The sequence below is a fragment of the Leucoraja erinacea genome, chromosome 7, assembly GCF_028641065.1.
Source record: "Leucoraja erinacea ecotype New England chromosome 7, Leri_hhj_1, whole genome shotgun sequence".
Lineage (NCBI taxonomy): Eukaryota > Metazoa > Chordata > Chondrichthyes > Rajiformes > Rajidae > Leucoraja > Leucoraja erinaceus.
This window is the reverse complement of record NC_073383.1, coordinates 62,170,937-62,190,687: the sequence shown is the minus strand read 5'-3', so window position 1 is coordinate 62,190,687 and position 19,751 is coordinate 62,170,937. Positions and strand designations below refer to the sequence as shown.

The 19,751-nt window shown below is 42.2% G+C and overlaps 1 protein-coding gene across 1 annotated transcript in view; it reads left to right on the top strand.

Annotated features, from left to right (window-relative positions):
- Window positions 1-18,955, top strand: part of gtdc1 (glycosyltransferase-like domain containing 1) — a 354,569-nt gene extending 335,614 nt beyond the window's left edge. Inside the window, exon 10 of the mRNA XM_055638677.1 lies at window positions 18,818-18,955. Coding sequence (XP_055494652.1) covers window positions 18,818-18,823 — 6 coding nt within the window. The 3' untranslated portion in view covers window positions 18,824-18,955. The remainder of the gene's footprint in view (window positions 1-18,817) is intronic.
- Window positions 18,956-19,751: the final 796 nt, after the last annotated feature.

The following is a 19,751-nucleotide window of genomic DNA, read 5'->3' as shown; positions in this document are numbered from 1 at the left end:
CTACTAAACAACTCCTTGAAAAGTTGGGATTTGTTCTACACCCAGATAAATCGAAATTGAAGCCGTCAACTAACATGGACTATCTAGGCTTCACCATCGATTCTACCCACATGACTGTTACTCTGCCAAGGGATAAAAAGGTTGCATTAGCGCAAGCATGCAACAATTTAATCGCAAATACACAACCAAGGATCCGGCATGTTGCCAGAGTCATTGGAAGTATTGTAGCAGCATTTCCAGCTGCACAATATGGACCCTTGCATTACCAAAATTTACAAAGAGCAAGGACACATGCACTACACCAAAGTAGGGGGCATTATGACCGAACAATGTATTTACCCACTGAGGCCATATCAGAACTTCAGTGGTGGTCAGAAAATATTTGGCACAGTTACAGTCCCATTGTCATCACCAATCCTAACATAGTCATCACGACGGATGCCAGTGCTTTAGGCTGGGGAGCTACTAACTCTATATCCAGCACAGGTGGCAGATGGACTAATTCCGAGACATCGCTACTACACTCACTAGGCATAAATTATTTGGAAATGCTGGCCGCCTTTTATGGGCTAAAAGCATATTCATCCAATATGCAGCACGTGCATGTTAGGTTAATGATTGACAACACAACGGTGGTGGCCTACATCAAGCACATGGGTGGCATAAAATCAGTATCATGCGACAAATTGGCTAATATAATCTGGCAATGGTGTGTCGAGAGACATATTTGGCTATCAGCTGCCTATCTACCAGGTAAGCTAAACACAGTGGCAGACACCAGGTCACGAAAATTCAATGATAACATCGAATGGATGTTAGATCCAAAAATATTTGCAAAAATTACTAAGCAATATGGAACGCCAGATATAGATTTGTTCGCGTCTAGATTGAATCACCAGTTACCCATGTATGTGGCTTGGGAACCAGACCCAGAGGCAGCAGCGGTAGATGCCTTCACGCTGGATTGGGGAAATTTCTTCTTCTATGCTTTCCCTCCCTTCTGCCTCATCAGCCGGGTACTCCAGAAAATACAGTCAGACTCTGCTTCAGGTATTTTGGTCGTACCCGACTGGCCTACCCAACCATGGTTCCCAGTCTTTCACGACATGGTGGTTGAGTCACCTATGGTCTTTAACAGTCACCCACAGCTATTGACTCACGCAGTATCCGGCATAAGTCATCCATGCCATAAAAATTTAAAACTCCTGGTTTATAGGTTTTAACCAGGCCTTACCAGGAACTGGGTTTATCAGAGAGAACAATCACCACCATGTCGGCATCCCTGCGAGACTCAACCAAGAAGCAGTACCTGACATATATCAAGAAATGGGAGCAGTACTGCTTGGATGCAGGGACGTCGTATAAGACAGCCACAATCACGGACGTGTTGGAGTTCCTGGCCCATTTACACCATGACCAGAAGATGAGCTACAGTGCCGTCAATGCAGCACGAAGTGCCCTGTCCGCTTATCTCATGCCAACAGGACACCATAGCATCGGGTCCCACCCGCTAGTCATAAAACTCCTCAAGGGGATTTACAATAACAAACCCCCTACACCCAGGTATACCCATGTATGGGATATAAGTGTCGTGCTATTACACCTCAGAGGATGGCCACCGGTGGGATCCCTCAGTCTAGAGCAATCCACACTCAAGACCCTCATGCTAATGGCGCTCGTCTCTGCACAAAGGGTCCAGTCACTACATCAACTACGACTGGACAACATGGTAACTACCCCAGACTGCATCACATTCACTATGCCGGGGTTAGTTAAACAAAGCAGGCCAGGTATGTCCAACTCGCCATTAATCTTCCGGGCCTACCCTCCAGAACCTAGGCTCTGTGTAGTGACCCATTTATACAACTATGTAGACACAACCCATACACTTAGAGGGAGTGAAAAAGCCTTATGGGTCAGCCACAAGAAGCCTTTTGGACGGGTAACCAGCCAAACTATATCCAGGTGGTTAAAACAGGTCCTGAAAGCTGCAGGGATTAACACTGATGTTTTTAAATCCCATTCTATTAGGGCAGCATCTACATCAGCTGCGGAACGGATGGATGTTCCCATAGACCACATCCTAAGCACAGCAGGATGGTCAAGGGAATCGACGTTCCGGATATTCTATCATAAACCGCTGATGCAGAAAGACTTGTTTGCAGAGAAAATTTTAGAAACTGCAAACTTATAATTTTAAGCCCAAGGGAGCTATTTTTGTTATTGTTTAATAAACATTTTTGTTTTCAAAAAACAAACAGATTCGTTGGTCTTTAGATACCACTTCCTCCCTCGATAACTTCGGCAGCGAGTGATATAGCTGTTACACGGTTTGAAATCACAGATCTTTGAAGTCTTCACGTAGTCACTCACGTGACTCCGAAGTAAAATAGTGAGATTAAACGAGTACTTACCAGTGCGAAGTTTGATCTGTATTTTATGAGGAGTTACGATGAGGGATTACGTGCCCTCCGCTCCCACCCTCAGTATATGGATCAAACTCGAGCTGATGTCTCTTTAATCTTTACTATCTTTACTTCATATATTGTGTCTACCTGTGATTCCACACCGCTGCTTGGAAGTATGCCGCGCCTGCGCACTGGGTGGGTTCTTCACGTAATCCCTCATCGTAACTCCTCATAAAATACAGATCAAACTTCGCACTGGTAAGTACTTGTTTAATCTCACTATTCTGCATCGGCCCTGTTGAAGCCCTTAAGTATTTTATGTTTTTCAATTAGATTACCTCTCATTCTTCTTGACATATCTTTATGGACCCATTTGGCTTGATATCTCCTTACGTAGCATATACAGTGCCCTCCATAATGTTTGGGGCAAAGACCTATCATTTATTTATTTGCCTCTGTGCTCCACAATTTGAGATTTGTAATAGAAAAAAAATCACATGTGGTTAAAGTGCATATTGTCAGATTAAAGGCCATTTTGATACATTTTGATTTCACCATGTAGAAATTACAGCTGTGTTTATACATAGTCCCCCATTTCAGGGCACCATAATGTTTGGGACATTGTTTCACAGGTGTTTGTAATTGCTCATGTGTGTTTAATTGCATCCTTAATGCAGGTATAAGAGAGCTCTCAGCACCTCATCTTTCCATCACCTTTGGAAATTTTATCAACATGAGAAACAAAGTTGTGCTAATGAAAGTCAAAAAAAACGTTATGAACTGAGAAACAAGAATAAAACTGTTTATGTATAAACACTGCTGTCATTTCTACATGGTGTAACCAGAATGTATAAAAATGGCCTTTAACAAAATCTGACAATATGCACTTTAACCACATGTGATTTTCAAATTGTGGAGTACAGAGGCAAATAAGTCAATTATCGGTCTTTGTCCCAAACATTATGGAGGGCACTGTACACCACGCCAGGAATCAATCTGATGAAAACTTGCTACACTCTTTCATAGGTATATTGTTCCTTTTGTACTAGACCAGACGGGCACAATTTTCCAGACAAGCTCACCAGGGCTCCATCAACTTTGAAAGAAAGCAGCTCTTCTCTTCTACTAAAATCCTGTTGTAGTAAAATCGAACTTACATTTTGTCTCCTCAATTGCTCGTTGGACATGCATGTTTAGTTTAACTGATTTATATTTGGGGCACCCAGGTCCATCTAAACACCATCACTTTAGAATTCAACATCCTCAGTGTCCTCCATTTGTTCCTTGAACAGAGGCCCAATCATTTCCCCTCAACTAATACTCTCCTCCACCTGGTGGAACTTTTAACAACTCACTCTGAAATACTTATTTTTACTGATACCTCTCACTTTCTTTAGTCAAATGTGCAGCCATGGACACTCACATGGGCTTGGCTCTGTAGCTTTTTCTAAGGCTTTCAAACCTCCAAAAGGTCTACTTTCCTCTAACCCTGGAAGCCTTGTACATCCTCATTTCACACCATCAGATATCTGCACGTCATTAAACACTGAGCACTGGGTCACAGTTATCCTTCATCCTTCTTCTCTTTTAAGGCATTTTCTAAATATACCTTTGTCTGTTCTATTGCCATCTACTGTTTGGTTGTTTGATTATGCTCCCTTGAAGCAACTTGGAGATTATACTTTCTTAAAGTTAATAAATAAATGCATTTCTAATGGACCTAAAAGGACAACATATTAGATGCAGTTTTAAAAAGTATAAAGTATAATTTGAAATTGAACCAGTTTCTCTCTGACTAGATTACTGCCATCAGATAGATAGGCAGAAATAAACTGGCTTAAACAGTTATTGACGCATATGTTCCATGTACTATCTTGTTGAGGTTTCTTTTTTTTTTTAAATATTTTATTTTATTAGAAATAAGTACAGTCATATGGCACCAAAGTGCCTAATATATATTTTCATAATACATTTTATGTACAACTTCTTTTTTTTTTTTGTTACATTGAAAAAAAATTAGAACAAGAAAAAGAAGTTAGATAGTAAAGTATAGAAAGATGTGAAATATATAGTGTGTGAAGAAAGAAAACGAGTAAATGAAGAAAGTTGAGAGAGAAAATAGAGAAAAGAAAATAAAAGGAAAAAGAAAAGGAGATCATTATTTATAATCTTGACCAACCCTCGTCCAGTCCTGAAACAGTTATTTTTTACAATTGTGTTGCACCATATGATTCCAAAAAAACGACGAATGGAGACCAACTCGTTATGAATTGGTCTGATTTATCCATTAGGAGGAATCGCATTTCCTCAAGATGAGCGGTGTCCAACATACTTGCAATCCACATTTTAAGAGTTGGTATTGATGTTCCCTTCCAAAATTTATGTATTAATTGTTTTGCTATTATTAAACCATAGTTAAGGAATAGATTTTGAGATGTGTTCAATTTATTCCCATCTTCCATTACATTCCATTTCAATGATAAGTCAAAAGAGAAAGACTGGAGCACATAATTTCATCTGACCTTAGATGCATGTTATTGTAATGCACTACATTTCTAACTGTTCTATATTTCACAATGCAAATAATGTAAAATCCAAATGTTTACTGACTGTAGAGAAATAATGCACAGGGTAAAAAATGTCAGGATCAAAATCAAAAAATCAATTAATCTGGATAACTGTCAAAATATAGGACCAATCAGTTGTTAATTGACAACTGTAAACTAATTCTCTACATGCTTGTTTTTACTTTTACAATATGTCAAAAGTTATTAATGTTCTCAGTTGAATTTTTGGATAGCAATTGTCACAACTGAAAGGGATTTAACGTAATCAAGTGTGTACTCAAACAGAAGGTGGTAGCACATTGCTTGTCAATTAGTTTGAAACAAAAACAACACTTCGCATCTTGCATTAACATAACACCTTTAATCAAAGATGTCCTGAGTTACACCACAGAAGCATAAGTTTAGACTATTAACAGTTACAGTTAAAAAAATGTCTAACTATGAAGAGTGACATTATGTGAGAGCAATGATACCTTTCCATCGTTTTATAATTTTGAGAGCGTATGGGCGTGGCTTCCTCTGGCTTTACCAATAAATTACATTAATGGAAGTCCCCATTCTATTGCAGGGCCTCATTGACCAGCTTGGAGCCAAATTCATTGAGATAGTTACTGCTGAAAAGTCTAGGGAAACATAAGAAAATTCTGGGCATGAAATGTTCCTGACAAGAGCTCTTAAACCTAAGGAAACATGCCAGGAAATTCTGGACATTAAATTGGGAATTAGGTTTTCAATAAAAAGGTTCAGATTAGTAAATATTTATGTAATGTCAGTTATTTACGATTCACTAAAATGTTTTACCAAATAAACAGTATATCGATGTTCAATTATATTCCACCTCAATTGGGTGTTCATAAGTTGTAGGAGCAGAATTAAGCAATTTGGCCCAGCAAGACGACTCAAGTTTGTCAACCCAACTTCTAACATAAGAAAATAATACGCACTTGTCATTTCAATAGCTGAGGTATGGAACAAAAGATTCATTTTGCAGTATCCAGATCCTGCTCTTATTTAGCTGGATACGGGACAGTAAGGTCTGCCTGACCTGCTGACTATATCAAGCATGTTCTGTTTTTATTGCATATTCAACAGTGAAGTTCTGAATTATGAGAGCTGTGAAGTTTGATTGTGAGAATGACTAGTAATTCTGAATCTGATGTAATGGGACATTCGTTTTTGTTTGTAATTTAGCAGGATAGCCACCTGTGTTTTTACTTCCATCTAATATCAGTGTAGATTCTACACGTACTGCATGGTTAATTTTTCAGGTTAAAATCTGCAGATGGAGATCATGACAGAAGCCTCCTCGTGCCGATCCCTGGAAGCGACGACGCGATGCACTCTGATGCGTCGGGCGACAATTCTGTCAAAATGTTGGATGACGACAGAAGCCAACAGCGAGTTACATCATCTGACACACGAGCGAATGAACAAAAAACTGCAGATGCTTATTTTTGAAATAAAAATGGAAAATGCTGATCATATTCAGCAGCTGAAACTGCATTTATCAATAAGAGTTCATGTTTCAGGTTTTTAATCATAAAATCAACTGTCCTAAACATAAACTACACAGTATTGTCAGCATTTTCTGTACTTGTCCCTGAGATCTAGTCTAAAGGCTGAAAAAAAATTGCAATGGGATAATGTTGTGATTTGTGCAATGAACAATCACAGTTAGGCATTTTGCATTCCTAGAACTTTCATAGGTTGAACCAACATGGACAGTTCTTCCCAGTGTGCTAATCTAGGTCTGCAATGTGCAAAGTGACCGAAGAGTTGGTGGTGTATTTTAGGAGGAGAGGATCACCCCTGTCTGGTGTGGATGTACAGTTTACCAGGGAGTACAAATATCATGTAATGTACTTGGACAGTAAACTGGACTGATTCAGGAACACTGAGGCCCTGTACAAGAAGGGACAGAGCCGGCTGCACTTTTTGACAACTGAACGTCTGCAGTAAGATGCTGCAGATGTTCTACCTATCGATGGTAGCCAGTGTTATCTTCTTCGCTGCCAGGTGCCGGGGCAGCAGGGCGAAGGCTGCGGACGGCAATAGGATCAACAAACTCATGAGGAAGGCTGGCTCTGTCCTGGTGGCAGAGTTGGATTAATGGGAGGTGGTCTTGGAGGGGAGCATGCTCCTCAATCTGTGGAGCATCCTGGACAATACAGCTCACCCCCTCCATGACACACTGGTCATCCTGAGGAGTACCTTATCGTTGGACATCCCCCAAGCCTTTCCACTTGTCACTTTAATTTCATGTTTCATGTAATTTGTGTTTTCACGACAGTAGGCAGATCAATTCCCTCCTGGGATTAATAAAGTTCTATCGTATCGTATTGCATCGGATTATTCTGTTGAAAATCCAGATCCCCAAACAATGCCATTAAAAATGTCAAGGAACTAGTGAAAATCATTAGATAAGTCAAACTGACAACCTTTTACAGAACAGACAGCTAAAGGACATGGATAACATCCACATAGGAGTGCTGTCAGCGACTGATGGTACTCAGAGGGGGTGTGCAAAAGATGTTTCATGTGTAAACACTATCAAGATAAACAATATCACTACCAATTACTTTGCTGTGTGCCTGTGGCTGACATTCATTTTGCATTAGCAATAATCAATGTTTTATTTGGTACAAAGACCTTCTCAAAGAGGTTGCGTGTATCAGCTTCCTGTGAATAGTTTCACAGAGAAATGTTGTCGTCTTGAATTTAACTAGTAGTTTGCTGTAAATAGATTATGAGAGAGAGATCAAGAACTATTTATGATTGTTATGATTGGCTACAAAAAACAAACAATCTTATTAGCCAATGAGGAATATTGGCTGGCACTGATTTATAAGATTGAAATTCACACTCTGCCTTTTTCACATTCATCTATTTTGTTATCAGTTTATTATTATCACGTGTACTGAGAGCAAATGAAATGCTTTTGTTTGCATGATATCCAGTTGAAAATAAAACTATACATGAATGCAGTCAGGCTCTTGGGTTTTAAATGTACTTAATGCAGCAATTTGTGCATTTGCCTGCCTTAGAAACCCTCTAGTTTCCTTGCTGAAGAAAACTTTCACCAAGAACCATATGTGCCGAAACATTTGAATGGAAGACAGCGTATCTGTTTATCCTTAGTAAGACCATTATGACATGATAGACTGAGATAATAGTCACCACAGCAGCGCAGCTGGTAGGGCTGCTGCCTCACAGTGCCAGAGACTGAGGTTTGTTCCTGACCTCGGGTGCTGTCTGTGTGGAGTTGGCACATTCTCTCTGTAACCATGTTGGTTTCCTCCTGTTTCCTCCCATATCCCCCAAAATGTGCAGGTTTGCCTCTGAAAATTGCTTCTGGTGTGCAGGGAGTGGATGAGAACGTGAGATAACGTAGAACTAGTGTAAACAGGTGATCGATGGTCGGCGTGGTCTTGGTGGGCCAAAGGGCCTCTTTCCGTGCTGAATCTTGAAACTATACCAAAGTACACTAAATAATATGACGTTGAGGTGATAGGCCAAGCTGGTCGGAGAGCCTGTATGTAGATGGACTTTGTGGACATGATGGTATTAGTTTGTGTAATGTTGTAAAATTGAAAGAAGAACCCACCCAGCATCCTCATGGATAAAAGGAGAAACAACATGGTGCCTAGCCACAGTGTGGCACAATAATCCAATATTCAATTGGTGCACCTTCCACAATGGATAGACGACCAGAGTGGATGGAGGCTGGAGCACATCTTACTTCCTGATTTGTCTGGGAGACTCACTCTTTGTTGGTTGTCCATGGTGACTGCATCTCCTTGATCCCCTGTCCCCAAGGCTGATTAGTGAGTCGCATCATTCTCCTTCTTATCATTGCATATGTACACTGCACTTTGTCTGTATGCAATATGAAAATAAAAATCAAACCAAACTCCAAGAAAATATAAACAGAGTTCCAGAATAGAAAGATAAATAGCAAATGAAATTCACTGTAGCCAAGTATGGGGTGGTTTGTTATGTTAAGTTAAAGAAGCAGATCACTTGTCCTTGGAAGGTAACTAAGTGGAGTTTAGCCCAAAGATTCTGGCAATGTTAACACATAAAATATTATAAATAACAATCCCAGTTGATACGGTCATAAAGAGAGTGAATAACACACTGCATTTAATTTCTAATGAAACAGCATTCTAAAACAAGGAGGCAATGTTAGTTTTATTTGGAATTTAGGTTTGACCACACATGGAGTACTGAGCTCCATTCCACTTAGTTCTATTCTCGAAACCACTAATAGGATATTGAAGGTCTGGACAAATTAAAAAAAAAAAATTTACAATCAGTGCCAGATCGGGAAGGTTGCAAGTTAGGAAAGACTGAGAAGACCATAGTTTTTTACCCTGGAAAAGAGAAAACTCCAAGGATACTTCATATGGACTTTTTATATTACAAAAGTTTGGAAAGATGTGGTGATCTCAAATAAGAGCAAAATATAGAGAGATGCATCTGATCAAGGAAGAGGGCCTTGACCCGAAACATCACCTATCCATTTTGTGAGGGCAACTGCTTGACCCGCTGAGTTACTCTGCCATTTTGTGTTTATTTGTGGTATAAACCAGCATCTGCAGTTCCTTTTCATTGCAAAGGGAACCTCTATTCTCTAGTATTTTGTTTGCTGCCAGACGGATATAGAGCAGAGTTGAAGGAAGAGTAACATTGGCCAGTTGTGTAGAATAACCTTCTATGATGCAGGAGATTGTAATTCTCCAGATTACATATTTTTTACTTTAATGGACCCAATATTATAGATAGTGACAAGGCAAGGAAGGGGCCAATAATAGTTACTACCATTCACACACTTGAAACAGGAACCAGGTTAGGCATAAATAATATGGTTATTATCAATGTGCTTAAAATAGCAATGGAGATTGTGTCTTTAACAATGAGTTACTATGTAGTGAGTTCCAAGTGTGAATTCCAATCTCAGGTGCTGCAATGAAACAGAATCTTAACCTAAATTAACCTTTGAGTTGACAAGGGTTCAAGATATCACAAACCGAATTCAGAACGTCCTCGAGAAGGAAGGTGAACAGCCGACAGTAGTTGTGCACGTAGGCACAAACAACATCGGGAAGAAGAGGAAGGAGGTTCTGCAACGCGAGTTTAGAGAGTTAGGAAGAAAACTGAAAAGCAGGACTTCCAGGGTGGTTATCTCTGGATTGCTTCTAGTACCTTGTGCCAGTGAGGACAGGAACAGGGAGATAGGGGGTCTTAATGTGTGGCTGAGGGACTGGTGCAGGGAGCAAGGATTTAGATTTATAGATCACTGGGATCTCTTCTGGGGTTGGGTGACCTGCACAAAAGGGACGGGTTACACCTTAACTGGAGGGGGGACTGACGTCAAAGTGTTGTATACGAATGCACGAAGTATAAGAAATAAAGTGGAAGACCTTGAGGCTCAGTTAGAAATTGGCCAGTATGATGTTGTGGGAATTACAGACATGACATGGTGGCTGCAAGAGGGCCAGGGCTGGGAACTGAATATTCAAGGGTATACCTCCTATCGACTGGTGGGCAGAGGGGGTGGGGTAGCTCTGTTGGTGAGGAATGAAATTCAGTCCCTTGCAAGGGGTGACATTGAAATAGGAGAAGTGGAGTCAGTATGGATAGAAAAGGAATTGTAAGGGTAAAAAGACCCTAATGGGATTAATCTACAGGCCCCCAAACAGTAGCCTGGATATAGGGTGCAAGTTGAATCAAGAGATAAAATTGGCATGTGGTAAAGGTAAATGGTTGTTATGGGAGATTTCAACATGCAGGTAGACTGGGAAAATCAGGTTGGTACGACCCCAAGAAAGGGAGTTTGTGGAATGCCTCCATGATGGATTCTTAGAGCAGCTTCTACTGAAGCCTACCAGGGAGAAGGTAATTCTGGATTTAGTGTCGTATAATGCACCAGATTTGATAAGGGAACTTGAGGTCAAGAAGCCATTAGGAGGCAGTGACTATAATATATGTTTTAACCTACAATTTGAGAGGGAGAAGGGTAAATCGGAGGTGCCTGTGTTATAGTTGAACAAAGGGGACTATGGAGCCATTAGGGAGGAGCTGGCCAAAGTTGACTGGAAAGATACCCTGGGAGGGCTGACAGTGGAACAACAATGGCAGGTATTTCTGGGAATAGAAACATAGAACATAGAAATTAGGTGCAGGAGTAGGCCATTCGGCCCTTCAAGCCTGCACCGCCATTCAATATGATCATGGCTGATCATCCAACTCAGTATCCCGTACCTGCCTTCTCTCCATACTCTCTGATCCCTTTAGCCACAAGGGCCACATCTAACTCCCTCTTAAATATAGCCAATGAACTGGCCTCGACTACCTTCTGTGGCAGAGAGTTCCAGAGATTCACCACTCTCTGTGTGAAAAAAGTTCTTCTCATCTCGGTTTTAAAGGATTTCCCCCTTATCCTTAAGCTGTGACCCCTTGTCCTGGACTTCCCCAACATCGGGAGCAATCTTCCTGCATCTAGCCTGTCCAACCTCTTAAGAATTTTGTAAGTTTCTATAAGATCCCCTCTCAATCTCCTAAATTCTAGAGAGTATAAACCAAGTCTATCCAGTCTTTCTTCATAAGACAGTCCTGACATCCCAGGAATCAGTCTGGTGAACCTTCTCTGCACTCCCTCTATGGCAATAATGTCCTTCCACAGATTTGGGGACCAAATAATACAGAAGGTGCAGGGTCAGTTCATTCCAAAGAGCAAGAAAGATTCCAAGGGGAGTAAGGGGGGACCGTGGCTGACAAGAGAAGTTAGGGACAGTATAAAAATAAAAGAGAAGAAGTACAAGATAACAAAGATGAGCGGGAAACAAGCAGATTGGGTAATGTTTAAAGAGCAACAGAGGATAACTAAAAAGTTAGACAATACGGGGAGAAAAGATGAGGTATGAAGGTAAGCTAGCCAAGAATATAAAGGAGGATAGTAAAAGCTTTAGTTATGTGAAGAGGAAAAAAATAGTTAAGACCAAAGTTTGACCCTTGAAGACTGAAAAGGTGAATTTATTATGGAGAACAAGGAAATGGAAGATGAGTTGAACAGGTACTTTGGATCCGTCTTCACTAAGGAGGACACAAACAATCTTCCTGATGTACTAGGGAAAGAGAGTAAAGGGATAGTTAATGACCCCAGAATTAACGGGAAAAAAGCTCACAAAGGGATAGGAGAATGTGGCCAAGTGTAATAGGGATCGATGTGAAAGGTGAGATGTGTAAGGAATTAAAATTATGGTATATGAATGCGCAAAGTATAAGAAGTAAAGTAGATGAGTTTGAGGCTCAGTTAGAGGTTGGTAGATATGACATTGTGGGGATTACTGAGACGTGGCTGCAGGAGGATCGGGTCTGGGAACTTAATATTCAGAGTTATACATCCTATAGAAAGGACTGGCAGGTGGGCAAAGGAGGGGGGGCGGGTAGCTCTGCTGGTGAGGGATGGAATTCAGTCCCTTGAGAAGGAAGACCTAGGGACTGATGAGGTAGAGTCACTGTGGATTGAGTTGAGGAATTGTAAAGGCAAGAAGACACTAATTGGTGTTATCTACAGACCCCCAAATCGTAGCCCGGATGTAGGTTGTAAGTTGCAGCAGGAATTAAAACTGGCATGTAACAAAGGTAATGCCACTGTAGTGATGGGGAATTTCAATATGCAGGTGGACAGGGAAAATTAAGTTGGTTCAGGACGCCAAGAAAGAGAGTTTGCAGAGTGTCTCCGAGATGGATTCTTAGAATAGCTTGTAAAGGAGCCGACCAGAGAAAAGGCAATTCTGATTTAGTGTTGTCTAATGAACCAGATTTGATAAGGTGGGTAAGGGGGAAACCGCTTTGGTTGCCTCCTCCATGGAGAGGCGACTTTTTCCAGGTCGCCTCCCCCGTGGCCTAACATCAAGGATCGGCGCGGCCTTTCCCGGAGACGTGCCCGGGGCTTCAGCGGCGGGCGCAGCGTGGACTCTTGGCATGGAGCGGGTGAGCCCTCGCTGGGGCTCGCTGGAGGGGAGCGCTCCGTTTCACTGGCCCGGGGCAGCTAGGCAGCCTGAAGTCGCAGCCTGAAGCCGCGGTCTGCAGAGCTCCAGCTGGTGCGGCGTCTACAGACCGGGATCCCTCGTGGGGGACCCGGGGGAGGAAGAAGCCATCACCGCCGGCCCGCGGCCAACTTCTACCGTGGGGCCGGCATAGACTTACCATCACCCCTGGAGGGGAGCTTCGACCGCCGGCCCTGCAGTCTATGGTGGTTCTGGCTGCGGCGGGGACTTTAAATCTTGACCGCCGGCCTGCGGCCTACAACAATCTAAAGCCGCGGTCTCCGGTGAGGAAGAGCCAATCCTGGACTGACTCCGGACTCTGGTCCTGCCCACGGGGGGGAAATGGAGGAGGACTGGCCAAATTTTTGTGCCTTCCACCACAGTGATGGATGTTTGTGTTACATTTTGTGTGTTCTTTATTATTGTATCGCTGCTGACAACCTAATCCTTGCAGGGTCACTGCTCGTGCGGTAGGTCGACCGGTAGGTGCAGAGAGTAGCTTTGAATGTTTGTCTTCGTTGATTGTGTCTCTTTCACTTTTTTTTTTTTTTAAAAAGCTACTGTAATGCGCCCTTTTAAATTGCCCCTCGGGGATGAATAAAGTGCGTGATTGATTGATTGATTGATTGATTGATTGATTGATTGATTGATTGAATCCAGAAGACGCAGGATCATTTCATTCAAAAAAGGAAGAAAGATTCTAAGGGGAGTAGGAGGCAACCGTGGCTGACAAGAGAAATTATGGATGGAATAAAACTAAAAGAAAAGATGTATAACACAGCAAAGAGTAGCCAGAAGCCAGAGGATTGGGAAACTTTCATAGGCAACAAAAAGAAACAAAACGGACAATACAGTCTGAAAAGATGAAGTACGAGGTGAAGTTGGCCAGGAATATAAAGGACAGTAAAAGATTCTTTAGATATGTTAAGTGAAAAAGAGTAGCAAAGTCAAATGTGGATCCCTTGAGGGCAGACATGGGTGAAATTATTATGTGTTACAAGGAAATGGCAGAAGAGTTGAACAGGTACTTCGGATCTGTCTTCACTAAGGAAGACACAAACAATCTCCCAGATGTACTGGAGGACAGAAGATCTAAGGAGGTAGAGGAACTGAAAGAAATTTTCATTAGGCGAGAAATAGTATTGAGTAGGCTAATGGGACTGAAGGATGATAAATCCCCTGGGCCAGATGATCTGCATCCCAGGGTCCTCAGGTAGGTGGCTCTAGAAATAGTGGACGCATTGGTGATCATTTTCAAATGTTCAATATATTCAGGATCAGTTCCTGTGGATTGGAGGATAGCTAATGTTATCCCACTTTTCAAGAAAGGATCGAGAGAGAAATTACAGACCAGTTCGCCTAATTTTGGTGGTGGGAAAGATGCTGGAGTCAATTATTAAAGGAGGTAATAATGGGGCATTTGGATAGCAGTAAAAGGATTAGTCCAAGTCAACATGAATTTATGAAAGGGAAATCATGCTTGACTAATCTTCTGGAATTTTTTGAAGATGTGACAAGTAAAATGGATGATGGGGAGCCAGCGGATGTAGTGTATTTGGACTTTCTGAAACCCTTTGATAAGGTCCCGCACGGGAGACTGGTGACTAAAATTAGAGCACATGGTATTGGGGGTAGGGTTTTGACATGGATAGAAAGTTAGTTGCAGACAGGAAGTAAAGAGTGAACGGATCCTTTTCAGAATGGCAGGAAGTGGCGAGTGGAGTGCCACAATGCTAGGTGTTGGGGCCGCAACTGTTTACTATATATATATATATAAATGATTTGGAAGAGGGAATTAGGAGCAATATTAGCAAGTTTGCAGATGAAACAAAACTGGGAGGCTGTGTGACCTGTGAAGAGTATGTTATGAGGTTGCAGGGTGATCTGGACAGGTTGATTGAGTGGGCAGATGCGTGGCAGATGCAGTATAATATAGATAAATGTGAGGTTATCCACTTTGGTGGCAAAAACAAGGGGGCAGTTTATTATCTCAATGGGGTAGGCTAGGTTAGATAAGGGGGTGGTGCAGCGAGACCTGGGTACACCAGTCACTGAAAGTTGGTGTGCAGGTACAGCAGGCAGTGAAAGCTAATGGAATGTTGGCCTTCATAACAAGACGATATCAGTGTTGGAGTAAAGAGGTTCTTCTGTAGTTGTATAGGGCTCTGGTAAGGCAATAATCTGGAGTATTGTGTACAGTTTTGGTCTCCTAATTTGAGGAAGGACATCCTTGTGATTGAGGCAGTGCAGCGTAGGTTCACGAGATTGATCCCTGGGATGGCGGGACTGTCATATGAGGAAAGATTGAAAAGACTAGGCTTGTATTCACTGGAGTTTAGAAGGATGGGGGGGGGGGGGGATCTTATAGAAACATATACAATTATAAAAGAACTGGACAAGCTAGATGCAGGAGAAAATATTCCCAATGTTGGGCAAGTCCAGAACCAGGGGCCACAGTCTTAGAATAAAGGTGAGACCATTTAAGACTGAGGTGAGAAAAAAAGTTTTCACCCAGAGAGTTGTGAATTTGTGGAATTCCCTGCCACAGAGGGCAGTGGAGGCCAAATCACTGGATCGATTTAAGAGTTAGAGAGAGCTTTAGGGGCTAGTGGAATTATGGGAAGATGGCAGGCACGGGTTATTGATTTGGGTCGATTAGCCACGATCACAATGAATGGCAGTGCTGGCTCGAAGGGCCGAATGGCCTCCTCCTGCACCTATTTTCTATGTTTCTATGTTAAAAGATGAAATAGTGGCACATTTGGATCTGAGTTAGCATGGATTTACGAAGGGGAAGTCATGCTTGACTCATCTTCTGGAATGTTTTGAGGATGTAACTAGGAAAATGGACAAGGGAGAGCCAGTGGATGTAGTGTACCTGGACTTTCAAAAAACATTTGATAAGGCCCCACCCACATAGGATATTAGTGGGCAAAATTAGGGCACATGGTATTGGGCATAGAGTGCTGACATGGATAGAAAATTGGTTGGCAGACAGGAACCAAAGAGTAGGAATTAACGGGTCTCTTTCAGAATGGCAGGCAGTGACTAGTGGGGTACCGTAAGGCTTGGTGCTGGGAACACAGCTATTTACAATATACATCAATGATTTAGATGAAGTGATTCAAAGTAACATGAGCAAATTTGCAGATGGCCCAAAACTGGGTGGCAGTGTGAACGGTGAGGAGGATGTTCTGAGAATGCAGGGTGACGTGGACAGGTTGGGTTAGTGGGGAGATTGGTGATTCTTCAGTAAGTGTCTACTTTGATGTTTCTGGAAACCAATTATCCATACTACTAAAAGTCTGATCTTGTCCTCTTCCTGTTGTTCTGTACATTGATTTTAGAAAAAACACTGCCATTTACGGCTGTGATTTTTGGCCATCTTACTCAGAGTCCCCCTCCGCTCACAGGTGCCGAGGATTATTCCCATCGATGAAAAATAATAGTTATTAGTGTTTTAAACATGTTGAGATTCTCTCCTGTCAATCATGCCATGAAGGCCTCACCCTTCTGGTTGTGGGGGGGGGGAGGGACTATAAAACCCAGATGTGTGGACGTGGCTCAGTCTCTGCAAGATGAAGGAGGGAGAGGTCACGACTCGCTGTCTTTAGTGGCCTTGCACCCTGCTTGAGATGGAATTTCAAGGAATAGCCGTGAGTCAACTGCCAGCCCACCAGCCATGAGTGAGTGAGCTGCCAGCCCAACAGGCTTGAGTGACTGAGCGGCCAGCCCAAGAATCCATTCAGCCAACAATGTCCATGCTAGCCTTCTAGAAACAAGTCCCTTCATCCCACAACACCCATACAAGCGCTCCAGAAAAGATCAAACCCTAAATGAATAAAATGTTATTTTATTTCTTTTTTCCTGATGTTTGATAACCCCCCCCCCCCCCCCCCCCTCTCCCCCCCTACCCCCACTGGTCACCAATATTGGAATTGGTGGAGAGGTGGAATACTACATTGGGGGACCATCCCTCCCGTGTGATGCTGGGACCTAACGGGTCCCACTTAGTCTAGTAAAACTTAACTTTTTGCAAATTTGAATGTTGTCTCACATAGATGAACATCTCTACTATGGGAAAATATGTTTGGGGCAATCTTAGGGAATTTGATTTATTTTTCCTCTACTTTTTCCAGGTTGCCCATTGCATTCAGTCATATCCGTTGCATTTTTATGATGAACAACACTGTTATATATATATAACTGATATAAGATTATAAAATCACTTTCAAATTATTGCGGCTTCCTCAAATAAACCACCAAAAAATAATGTTTCTGTCTAATGCATTGATTTTAAACCTTCATAACATTTGACTGCTGAAAAAAGTGGTGATTTTCAGCAAGAATGGTAACTGTCACATAACTTTTCACCTTCCTCTAAAACAATATTAACTTCAGATGAATAGGCAGAAGCATACTGTTCATTTATCAATTACAATTCATAATTATGATCATTGTTGCATTATTTTACAAATTATGAGCATAAAATAATCATTTGAACGGTATGACTCAGTGGGATGGAAATGATCAAGTTCGAGCGTGCCATGCGACGGAGATGACTAAAATTATCTTTAGGGCCAGGGTTAGGGCTAGGGTTAGGGTTAAGATTAGGTCTTCAGGTCTTGTCCCACTCCCCCCACTCGGGAACACGGGCTGAAGTGGGCCGGGCGTGGAGAGGGTGATCAGGTCACAGGAAGAGGCGACGGCTGCAACAGGCCTTTGTGTCCGGTTGGAGCTGGAGCTGGAGATGAAGCTGGAGCTGGAGCTGGAGCTAGATGGATATCGGGGGTTAAGTTACAGAGCTGGCCGTGATGGGTATGGTGGCCCAAGCCTTTAGCCCAGCATGGCCTCACCATATAGTTTGGATGAATGGCACATGGCACGAACACATCTCCAGGACAAATAAAAAAACACAATTTTAAAAAAATGTTCTAAGAGTTCAGCACTGATTGGAGATGGCACTGATTAAAGGTACGTACTCGTTATGCAGCAAAAAGCAGAGTTTTCACATGCTTCTAGTCCCACGAATTAGGAGAAATTCACAAGGTAGAGGACTTTCGAATTCCACGGTCTTTTGAGGGCCGAAGTGCGCGTCTATTCCATTTAAATCCACGTTGGATTGCTCAACAAAGGTGAGTGATGGGAAATGACTCCAATCGTCGCGACAAGAGATTTTTGAAAAAAACTGCAAGATTTATAATTTTCTCAAGAATAGACAATTTTTCTTAAGGGTATACATCGTGATTATTAATATCTACCGTTTAAAAGAATTTTAATTCAGATAGATCCCCCATTAAATAAACATCCGACTTGAAATTTCACAAGTAACCATCGGGGTTCCAGCAGGTCGCATGCTCGTGGGACAGGCCCTTAAGGCATTTAGAACGGAGATGAGGAAACAGTTTTTTACACAGAGAGTTGTGAGTCTGTGGAATTCTCTGCCTCAGAGGGCAATGGAGGCCGCTTCTCTGGATCCTTTCAAGAGTGAGCTTGATAAGGCTCTTAAAGATAGCGGAGTCAAGGGGTATGGAGAGAAGGCAGGAATGGGGTACTGATTGTGGATGATCAGCCATGATCACATTGAATGGCGGTGCTGGTTCGAAGGGCCAAATGGACTACTCCTGCACCTATTGTCTGTTATCTATGTCACACAGTGGATGATCAAAATAATCATAAAACCACAGAATCGTTGCACTGAGAATGGCCATATTTTCCATTAAGTCCGTTCCAAACTTTTCTTTTGAATCTGATTAAAATTGTCCTTTCTCTCTTCTCTTATTTGCAGCTGTAAGGACTGCTAAGTAACAGCATTGAAGATTTGTGTTGTTATCATCGATATCTCAAGACAAAAATAATGCTAGAACATCTCAAGACTTGCAGTTTCTTTGTCAATGAAAGATGTTTTGAATAAGGTGAACAAGGGGGGAGGGGGGTGAAATGCAAAATGGAATAATCTGAACAAATACAAAAAATTGGCTACAGTTGAACTGGACTTCAAGATCCTCTGGATGGTAATGAATGGATTATTTTAGCCAATGTCCATTAACTGTTGATATTTGCTTGCCACTGAAGCCACAGGTCCCCCCCGGATCCTGACCAACTTTTACCGCTGTACCATAGAGAGTATCCTGACCACCTGCTTCACGGTATGGTACAGCAGCTGCACTGCTGCGGACAGGAAGGCACTACAACGGGTGGTGAAAACCGCGCAGCACATCATCGGTGCCCCGCTCCCTGCCATGGATGCCCTCCACCGAAAACGGTGTCTGAGACGGGCTGGGAAGATCATCAAAGACCCCTCACACCCCAACCATGGTCTGTTTGCCCTCCTCCCATCAGGGAGGCGGTACAGGAGCCTCAGGTCACGTACTAGTAGGATGAGGAACAGCTTCTACAACAACACAATCACATTGCTGAACTCGGAGTCCCGCCTATAGATTTCTTTGGTCCCTCCGTCCCCATTGTTTAATTATTCTGTATTTCTTGATTATTCTGTATCTTCTCTCTTTCTATATTTTTTTCCTTATGTACAACTACTACGGACTGACGCAAAACTGCATTTCGTTGTACTCATACTTGTATTTGTGCGATGACATTAAAGTTGAATTGAATTGAATTGAATTGAACATAGTGCAATCCATAGTTATCTGCAAACAATGAAATGACATGCAACTTAATATTTTTTTAGGCAGGGATCCCCTGATGAGTTGTAACTAAAT